At 34.2% G+C, this 11,092-nt stretch overlaps 1 protein-coding gene across 3 annotated transcripts in view; it reads right to left on the reverse strand.

The window, feature by feature from the left end:
• LOC110463301 overlaps positions 1–9,410 on the reverse strand; it is a 38,404-nt gene extending 28,994 nt beyond the window's left edge. The window contains exons 1-5 of one of the 3 annotated variants that reach the window (XM_021517797.1): positions 9,354–9,410; positions 7,675–8,212; positions 5,899–5,922; positions 3,514–3,763; positions 2,904–3,060 (exon numbers count right to left, since the gene is read on the reverse strand). In XM_021517797.1, coding sequence (XP_021373472.1) covers positions 2,904–3,060; positions 3,514–3,763; positions 5,899–5,922; positions 7,675–7,831 — 588 coding nt within the window. In that variant the 5' untranslated portion in view covers positions 7,832–8,212; positions 9,354–9,410. Of the gene's footprint in view, positions 1–2,903; positions 3,061–3,513; positions 3,764–5,898; positions 5,923–7,674; positions 8,213–9,353 lie in introns of those variants that run through there. The other 2 variants (XM_021517796.1, XM_021517798.1) reach the window with 2 other exon arrangements.
• Positions 9,411–11,092: the final 1,682 nt, after the last annotated feature.

An 11,092-nucleotide genomic window follows, 5' to 3' on the forward strand; every position in this document is an offset into this window, starting at 1 on the left:
ATTTGTTGTTATTCATTTTGTTATCATTTTTTAAAATTTTTATCATCAGCTGTTTCGTTTTACATTGCTTCTAGGGGATATTTCCTACTCATTAAATACATTATATTTGTTCCAGTGTTTCTTGGTCCTGACCATTTGAGTAGGGAACATATACTTTCACACAATACTTTATTCTCAGAAACATTCTTTGGAGATAAAGTAATAGCCTAATAAATGGTACATATATTTACATTAAAAAAAGTGCTGTCAATAAGCTTCAGAGAATGTCTTACGGTAGCCAGAAGGACCGTAATTATCTTAAATTCATGAGCATAGCTCTACCTGATGGCTTATACATTTTGGACACAGTAGGACCATTCTCTGGAAGCCAATATGATGCAAGCATTACAAAAACATCATAGACAAACTCACATGGTCGGAGCAAGACGACAATGTAGTCGTTGATAATGGTTTTAGATATGTCCTGTCAATGTTAGAGGCATCTGGTATTAATACCAGTATGCACTCATATCTTAAGGCTGGTCAGAGACAACACTCTGATCTACAGGCTAACATTGGCAGAACAGTTACTAAATCCCGATGGATTGTAGAGTCTTTGCATGACCGTCTTAAGAGTTGGATATTTTTTAGAACTCAACTAATATCAAAACGCTTCATTGATATATTTGAGGAAGTACTAGAGATTGTGACTGCATGTCTCAATTGGATACAGGGAACAAAATTTCAAAGATCATCAGAAACTGACAGTAAAGACAGAACTTGCACGTCAAATGAAGTTTCTACTTACAAAAACAAACTGTTTGGCCCAGAGGGTGAAAACAACCAGCTCTCTGCAAGAGGGCAAAGTCAGAATTAGTAAAGATTATGAAATATGGGTGAATCAGCACTCTCATTAAACCTCATCTGTTGTCAGATTTGTTCCAGACACAAAAACCAGACTAAACATAATGTTTGGATCAGTACAGCACGACACCAAATGATAAAAATCCAAAGGTTACTACTGCCAATGCCCAGTTGGTCAAAGAACTATGGGAATGTGTGCTCATACATTTATTATCTTATTATCATAGAAATCTTCAAAATCCAAAACAGTTACACCCAAGGGCTAAGCAGTTCCGACAAAGCTAGAAATAAGTAGTTTTCTTGTGAATCTAGAATCACCAGGTTGAAAAGAAACTCAAAGCCTCGCATCATTTTTTCTTCCAAGTCTGTCATTCGAACACATATCATACTCTTGCATCTCACAAAATATTATCTGTAAATGTCATCAGCGGTGTCTAACTTTGATAAATATATAAAAACAAAGTAACAAACAAACATACAATCTCTGAATTCCATTGCTATTGCAAGAAAATTGTCTGGGAATCTGACAACTGATTAGGCAGTAGAATGAATGTTTTGGTGGCCATCTTGAAAAGGAACAAACCAACGAATCTTTTCCAAACATATTCTCTCTTGATTAAATATTCATTCCATCTAAACTGGAACAAATATTTTCTTCTTTTCTGTCAGTTTTTAGTCATAATGATTAGACTATATACACATAGCCATGAATTCTGATGTATAGACCATATGGTCATTTGATCCCTTCTTTGAATATGTTCCACCACATATTTGGGAGTGATATTTTTGTCACTGGTAGTTCATGACCTAGTCCTTCCATAATCAAAATATTTTTGGTATACAAAAGTTATAAGAGACTACTATTCTAAGATGAACACATTTTTTGTCTGAAAATATCATTGCTTGAGATGGCTTCCAGCTGTTGATTTGTCTGTAAATGTCTGATAACTCACCATAGCAACAGATTTTTATATGTATACTGTAGCATTTGATTTTTTTGATCCCTAGTTTTGGTTGCACCAAAAATGATCCTTCAATGTATTATTAAATTGACAATATTCATCTTTTGGGAAAAAACTCTGACTTTTTGAGAATTTCATCAAAAATGATCCTTCAATGCATTATTAGTTTGACAACATTTATCTTTTGGGAAAAAACTGACTTTTTGAGAAAACGAACCAAGTGCTCATTTGAATTTTGGTTGGTGTTTTTGTTGTGATAAAGTTTAGGTCTACATCTCAACAAAAGAAAATTAAAATCAAAGGAAGGGCCATTTTGGACCCCGCCCCCCCACCCCTTTCCACTTTTGCTATATACCTGAATTTAATTTTCTCTTATCACTTGTCCTCAAAAACATCTTTACAATGTATGTAATATCTGTGTACATTAAACACTACCTTTTGGTCGAGAGCGATTTCATAGAGTTGAATAATGTGTTTATGTCCATGAAAATTGAACAGTTCCGTAGCATTAATAGCCTTTCATCAGAAAGTGGATATCACTGAATTTATCAAAACTACCTTGTTAAATTGTGCTATAAAAACCTGTTTAGAAACACCTAGAAAAGCTTTGATTGGCTGTTGGTTCCCATTGCTTCAAATGTCAGTATGAGAAAGATGTTGTTTTAATGTTCAAAATATTTACAATAAACCTTGGTTATGTAAACAGTGAATTTCACATTCATTTCCATTTCATATGAAATGTATAAGATACTCGTCACTAATTCTTCATTATAGGTCATCGGAGGAAAAACCTTGGACTTTTCTTAATAAATTCATACTTGCCAACCTTTTTAAATTTCCATTGGGGAGATTCATAAATAAATTGACCGTACATAGGGATAAAATAACACTTTAAAATAATATAATTTGAGTTGTTCTTTCAGAGGAAATCAAAATATCTTAGAATATAGCAATATACTAAATCTAAGGGTCCACAAATCGGGAGTCTCACTCCTAAATACAAAGAGTTGGCAAGTGTGTAAATATCATATAAATGGTCATGAAGTAAGCTCCTGTATTTATATGATAAGATTTGGTAGAAGGTTGGCATTTGCCTACCTTCAAGTACTCCTCCATGTGTTCCGTACTGATCAATCTTTCCTCAATGAAGTAAGAGGCAGACGATCCCGGTCCGTACCGTAACAAATTCAGGAGGAATTCAAACAACAAGTCCTGACAGGTTTCCTGTGTGACCCGTCCCTCTCGTATACACACTCTGTAAGTAGTCATGAAGAATAAGTCATTTTCATCCTCCATTTTTACTGTGTTTTGAGCATTAGTGGTAAATATTAATTGATTTGGAATAAGAAATGAAATCTTAACACAAGGGGGAGATTATTAGACTCATGTTTGGTGATTTCAGAATCTTTCCCAAAGGGTTGAGACTCACAATAACTTAGATAAGCTTCGATGTTTGGTAACTTTAGAATCTGTCTCCAAGGGTTGAGATTCACAATAAATCACACATTTACATATTTCTAGGAATTTGAAATTGTATGAAACAACAATCACTATTGGATGATCTATAGTTGATCGAGTCAACATAGAAATTAGCAATAATTCAATTCGCCGTCAGTATATGTACATGCAAAGAGTAACAAAAAAATACATATTTTATGAATTATAATCTAAATTCACATGATAACTTGGTCATGATCAAAGGCCTTACTGTATCACACTTTGAAGTTGTTTAAACGTATTGGCAACCATCTCTTCCGGTACTGAATGTGGTGGAGGGAAATTCTTGACACAAATCTGTTCCTGCAAGGCGTTAAGACAAGCCCGAATGCTTTCCTCATTCCCCACTTGAGTACAATGCTGATAATATTTGTAAAACTCTTGTTGTTGGCGGTCCCTGTCACCATATTCAGCATTGATAAAGTCATACGCTCTTATTATGTACTCTAGCACAGACTGCTCTGTAAACAAATTATTACAAACGTATCTTGAACTTGGTTGCCGTGAAGCTGTGCGACATACACCTGTCATGTACTATGAGTCAAATGTTTTAATAATGTTTATCAGCCTTTCTGAAGGTTTTCTTGTATATAAACCTAAGTGTTATGACGTTTGAAGTCAGTTGCAGTTCATAAAATACCAGTTATAATTTACATTTTAAGTAAAAATAACATTTTAGCATAATTAAGTGTTCATAACTTGAAAAATTATTGACAGACAAAGTGATTATCAAACTTATCCAAGCTTGCATGGTAATTAAACTTTTTATAAATTTTGATGTTAATTAGTTAATAATTACTCCAAATATTGAGCAGACACTGTCCACTCAAATCCACGAAGGATAATGATATTACCAAAATGATGCTCAACTCTAAAAAAAGGATTATCAAACTTTTAGATCTTTCAAGGTCTTACAATTAATAGTGACTGTCAGCCTTTTTGAAGCTTTAATGGTAAATAACAATCTGATAAATTTCAAACTCAATCTGTTCATGATTATAGATACTGAGAGGGCCAGTGTGTCCAAATCCATAAAACGCCATAAATCAATAAATTATGATCGCATGCAAGAGTGGTTCACAAACTTGTTCTAATGGTAAACAAGCAAGTTCGTGGAATTTATATCTCCCGCTTGCAGGGCATATTGTAGGTAAACATTATTGAGGTTAGGTTTAAACACGTGAGTATTGTGCTGTTGAGACATAATGTATAGCTTGAAACTCGAAAAAAGCTTTATACAGAAGTTAGACTTTTTATTGAACATGTAGGTATTAATTACGGTGTAAATAAATCGTTTAATCTATCAGAATTTACTAACCTCATTATTTATCTCTAAATATGCACAAATGACATCGGTTGGCAAACTTAGCATGAGTCGGATGTGGATACAGAATTTGGTTGATATATCTGCACAATATCTACAGCAATTATCACACAAAAACCAAAGAGTGCCTGAGATGAGTGGAAAGACAGAGGAACACAAACATTGTTATCAAATTTTAAGGAATTTACTGCTAGGTCTTCATGGTCGCCATAATGGTATGATTAATATGATGTCGCTGCTGTTTAAGCAATATGTCTATCACTGTAGAGTTAAGAAAATTTATGTGTGTTTTGAAGTCTTAAAATCACACATATGTCAATACTATGAGGTAGAAAAGATTGTGTATAAATCAAGAAATGAATACACAAAATTCCTTACAAGGTGGGGAGGATGGCATGCTTTATCCGAAAGGGAGGAACAAAGTAAAATATAAACAAAGTCTTTGTCGGTATGGTAATGAATATTGCACTGATGATGGAAATTGGTCTTGCTGTATGTCTATTCGTCTAAGTGTACTTATCTATAGCAAAAGCTAAGTTAAAAATTAAATTTAATATGGGCGCTGTTAAAAAAACTTGGAAGAAACTAGGTGAACAAATTGCTTCAAAATGAACTTGCATATTTTATTCTGAAACTATTGTGTTTAGATCCAACTAAATCACCGATGAAGGTGGAGGTATGTGAGGGCATGTTAATAAATATGTATATTAAAGAGAGAAAAAAAATCAGTGCAGAGTGTAATTTCTGATGTTCCCAAATTTAGCAGTGCTCATGTTGAAGTCAAGCATGTATATAATCCTATGGGTATTGTAATGTAATGAATTGTTATGCAATGTAATGTTTTGTCTCTGGTCTTAATGTAATTGTTCACATGAAAATCAATAAAAAAAAATGAAATGTAAAAAAAAAAGAAGTTTGATGAAACTCTGTATGTAGCCTTATATCAAAAGATCTCGGATGAGTTCGAAACTGGGAATTATTTAACAGTAACTTACAGAGTTATTGCCCTTTGTNAAATCAAGGGGCCATAACTCTGCAAAATGGATTCCGATTAAAGTGGTTGTCGAACTTGGTCGAGCTCTTAAGGCATTTAACCCTGTTATCAAGTCTGAAGAAAATTGGTTAACATTTGTTGCAGTTATTGTACGGAAACGAAGCGTGACAGACAGACAGACAAACCCAAATTAATAACTTTCTAATATCAAAGAATTGGAAAATGTTCACAGTTCAGTTTGACATGATTGACAAAATGGTAAAGATTTAGAAACAAACCTTGCTGGACTGGTTCTGAGTCATCTGTAACATCAAATAGCCTCATTACTATTCAATTAAAAATGTAAACCCAAGGGTCCTGTTGTACTTGTCGGTTATTTAATAGGGTTAGTCAAATACATTTAATAAAGAAATGATTAAATTTAGCAAGTTACAGATCAAATATTTTGACTCTTTACGACTTTATAGTTCTGAACGTTGCTCATTTTTTTTTAAGTGTGTTATGATACAATAGCCTACCATTAATATTACAGCAAGCAAGCCTAATATAATGATATCATGCCCAATAGTTTTAAAGCGTTTTAGAGTGGCTTATTATAACTAGATAGGGCACTTTATCAAATGTTGTATATTATCATTATTATTAAGAAGACATAGGAATATCATAATTAAGACATCTAGCTATGGCTTTGAGAGTGAAGCAATTTCATTTAACTTTTATCTGATATTCATTCACATCAGCCAGCTACAGGCTAAATGCCATGACTCTCGGCCTCATGGTTCTTACAAGCGTTGTTATAACTAATTAACATGTTTGACCTGTATGACCGTCAAAGTGGGTCAAAGTTACTTAACTGCCTTCAAACAAAATTAAGAGGGTTTTTAACTTCTCTACCCTAGCAACTCAGCTACAGATCACGAATGAAGGCCTGATAGTTCTGTTTTAATCTGAACAAGACTGATCTTGAAATATGACACAGCCATTCATTTAATTTACAGCCAGTCTTCAACAATGTATGTAACTTGTAGGTCAAATATTATGACTCTAAGCCTCATCATCAGAAGAAGAAGTTGTTTTTAACACATTTGACCCCTGAAGTTTAGTTCAAGGTAACTTATTTAAATATATTTTGATGGCCCTTCAGCCATCCTCGATACTCCAGGGGTTAGGCTTACTTTCGCTCTCTGCACCCCTAGAATATGTCATAGCTAAATTGAAGGCTCAGTGTGCACAAGCTTGTGGATGAGACGAGAAGACTAGTTTGATCACTTGATGTACATGAAAAGAATCTGTCGGTCGGATAAAAGTGGTCAGGCTTTGAAGTTGGGTGTTGCTCCTCTGTAATCTTCAAATCAAAGGACATGTACAGGTATCAGCCTGGCGATTGGTCAGGGTTTTTTTCCTGAGACCAATCAAATAGCTAGCCACATGCCTTCAATTTTGCTCCTGACATATTGCAGGTGAGCAGAGATCAAAAAGTGAGTGTACCCCCTGGAGTATCGAGGATGCATTAGCAAGCTTGCTACAGGCAACAAATCAAGAATTTTGGCTTCATGGTTCGAAATAATTGATGACAGAAGTTATAAGGAATGCTGTGACATCGAAGAACCTTACATGAAGATTGGAACAATATTTTATTTATACTTTTGATATTTTTATAAGTACGTAAGAATTCAGTTTTATTTAAGCCAATACATTTATTCCTTGTGAATTTCATTTGTTTAAGGAAAGTATAGGTCTTGTAATGATATTAGAGGACTTTACCTAGCTTTAGTGTGAAAGGTAAGGTTTTGAATAGAAATGCATGCTCTTAAACCCATTTACCCCTTAAGTCACATTTGGACCTTAAATCATAGACTGAGCAAGTCCACTTTAAAAAGGTATTTGAATATGGTATTTATTTTTATCATTAACTTTTAACAGTAAAAAACTGTCCAAATTGATGGGTTACAAAATCAATTCATGTAAAGTGATAATGATAAATATTTTTTTCAGAAGAAACTTTATAATGCCAACATAAAGGCATGTTTGAGAATAATAATAAGGATACTTACAAATCCTGGGATCACTCCAAGTAGTATAGCAGTCATTGTGACTGACATAGTAGAACTGAGCCCTACGGTCGGGCGTGACAGCTTTAGCCTTTTGCCAGCCCAGGGGTAGGGGTGTCTCCTGCTGGTCTGTAGTGTCCACCTGTTTAGAGGCAGCCATTACAACTCATAAGTGATGTGCCTGATTTAAGAACTCTATCACATGTATGTTCTCCTGCATTTCTGATTGGACGAACATTGAGCTGCAAATAAATAAATAAACAGTAAGTACACAATGAAACAATCCAATGAAAGTAACCCTTAGGTTTTATTATATAAACTTATAGTGTACTGGGTGTACCAGGTAGTAAAAGATTTCAGCACATTATATGAAATAAATTAAAGACTCCATGATTTTTTTTTTTGATGTTTTTTATATGTGATTTAAATTGTATAAGAACTGATCTTAAATTATCTTGATTTTTGATAAAATGACCGAATGTGTCTTCTATGTCCTTTCCCATTAGCACTCCATCTTCATGATATTTCCTAAATTTGATCTCTGAAATAGCAAAGTTAATAATGAATTGAAAACCTTGTCTGTCAAATGTGAATAAATAAGGAAAGTATTGCATGGACACATGCCAAAAGCATGTTTATTTCGATTCCAAATCAGAAAGAAATAAAATTGTAGGAAAAAAGTGGCTCAGATCTTCTAGTAGATCTAAATGTGATCCAAATCTGAACTGGTACAGCTGTTTCACTCAGTCATGATGACATCAATAACTAGCTAGGCCTATATGTCATATGTTTTTAATATGCAAGACATCCTGCAAGTCATTAATACTGAATTAATTATTTGAAGCTATAAATTTGTGACATAAACTATTACCTGTATAAACATATCTACATAAAAAAATATGAAGTTTATCCCATAATGGTATAGGCACACTGAGGTAGTACAGCGTAAACTGTTTGACCATTTAAATAAAGTCTAACGCATCGAGATGATGGAAAGAGTCCTAACGCATTGAGATGATGGAAAGAGTCCAGAAGCTTAACTCATTTACCCCTTTAATTTCATAATGAACTATTCCAACCTTTGTATTGGACGAGTTCAAATGTGTCTTTAGGGGTGAATGGGTTAAGCTAAAGCAGGCTACAAGATTCACAACAAAAAACTACCCCTCCTCAGAGGGAGGATATGGTATAGAATGACAGCTATGCTGATTGAGCCATCTATAGAATGAAAATGCTTATATGGTCGAAAATAACTACTGTAGTAGACTGTATCCATCTCCTATTTTAGAAAGTGTAGCAGAACTGGACTGGGTTGATCATTGGCGACCAGGTAACTCCACTGGTAGAGTGTCTGTCTGCTAGGCCTTTTACATTTTTTTTTATCAAAACAACTCTGACAACAAAAAGACTGTCAAATAGGTAAGTGAGATCATTTCAGAACTTATGCCCAGAGAAAAATACAATGACATGAATTCGGCCTTCCATTATCACATGATGGAAGAGGGGGAAAGGAGAAGATGAGGAAGAAGAGGATGAGTATCGTTTAGTAATCAATCCCCACTTGAGTAATTTGCTAGAAATCATGGAGGTAACTGGAAGGGTGCTGCTACGTAACATCTGTAGCTGTACGTTATGTTATTCACTTCGTGCATCGGTGTTGTATACATACTGCATGAACTTACCCAATAAAAAGTCAATCGAAAGGCACCGTTCTTCAACCATTTGTAAACAAGTTGGTTACTAACTAAAGGAATGAATAATTCTCGAGGACTTCCGACAATATAAGGCGCGTTCGTATTGCGAAATAGTATTGCGAAATATACTAATAATATTGCAAAGTGGACATTGATTAACACACAGGAAATTTGCCAAGCATAACACAGAATACAATAGAATGTTAACTACTTTATTTCCAAATATTATTATGATTGAATAATTGCATATAAATATATTTTATGTATAATTATACCAATAAGTGTACAATGTATGTACATTGCATGTATTGACATGCATACGTGTATACATGTGTGTATGGCGGCTACATCATCATTATAAGCATCAATTCAATGATCATGACAATACACAAGAATGTTAAGTGTATAAAGTAGAAGTAACGTGTTTGGTAGACATAGGCAGTTTCATCAAAAAACGTTTTGAACGAAACCTTTTTCGATATATACATGTAGATACTCAGAATGCCAAAAGTAACATAAATGCGATGTATTACATATACTGATCATTGATGTGAATGACTGAAAAAACAGAACTGTACACTAGAAAGCATTCCTCCTGCTAGAAAACAGTGACTGCACTACAAAAAGAACCATGCGGGAATGCAAAAAAAAAAAAAAAAAGCAGCAGGAGCAATCACTAGATCATGATCAGAAATAAAACAACCACTAAATCATGATAACAAAAGACATTAAATCATGTTCAGAAATAGAACAACTTGATTTGTCACATTCTTAGCATGTATTTTATGGGTTCATGGTAAGGGATTTTGGTAAAACTTGAGTTGAGTACTTAAATCTGTCGATTACACGTTTAAGTGTTGCATACATGTATATTGTGTCAATTTAAATTCCAACATTTCTCAACTTTTTGCAGTAAAAATGAAGTTGATTTTTCTACTGTAACAAATAACACTTTATAATATTTTCAGACAAAAACGATCAATCAGAGAGAAGGGTTTAATGTGAAAAATACGAAACGGGCACTGTCAACTGTGACGTCACAATAGCTCTGATGCTTTGATATTGCCACCATTTGTTCAAAGAAATATTGGCATCAAAAGGGGGTTTGGCAATAAAATGAAGGAAATGTATACAATATAACATGAAATGCTCGTTGTATGTAAACATTCGTGGTTTTCGTGGAGGCTACAGAACCACGAAAATAAATACAACTAATTTAATTGATATACTTGACTACTCTTTGTTTTACATGTGGCTATCCACGGAAGTTTCTACGACGAAACGATCTTATTGGCTTCAAGCCACGAATGAAAATATCTACGAATATTTCTTCTTCTTCTTCTTCATCTTCTTCTTCTTCTTCTTTTTCCGGTAACTGCGACAGAACTCATAGGTATGAGTGTAATTCTCGCAATCATGTGTTCTTGGAGGTGGCATTTATGAAATAACACATTTTTGTAAAGAAATGTTTGGATATGAAAATGATACATGACAACAAATGTAGGTTAAAAGAAAGTATGTTTTATACTGGCAGAAGGCATGCGCAGGCAAGTGATTGGGCAAACCTGTACACAGTCATCTACCAGTACTAGGGAAGGGAATGGGGGATAGAATTTTGTACAGCTCTGACAAGATTTGACTCTAACAGAGGGTAGTTTTGGGTTGGTAGTCAGATAGAGCTGTTTTGAAAGAGTTCAAATCAGGTGACTGAGCTATATGTTTTGATA

This window comes from Mizuhopecten yessoensis, unplaced genomic scaffold (genome assembly GCF_002113885.1).
Source record: "Mizuhopecten yessoensis strain PY_sf001 unplaced genomic scaffold, ASM211388v2 scaffold10885, whole genome shotgun sequence".
NCBI lineage: Eukaryota > Metazoa > Mollusca > Bivalvia > Pectinida > Pectinidae > Mizuhopecten > Mizuhopecten yessoensis.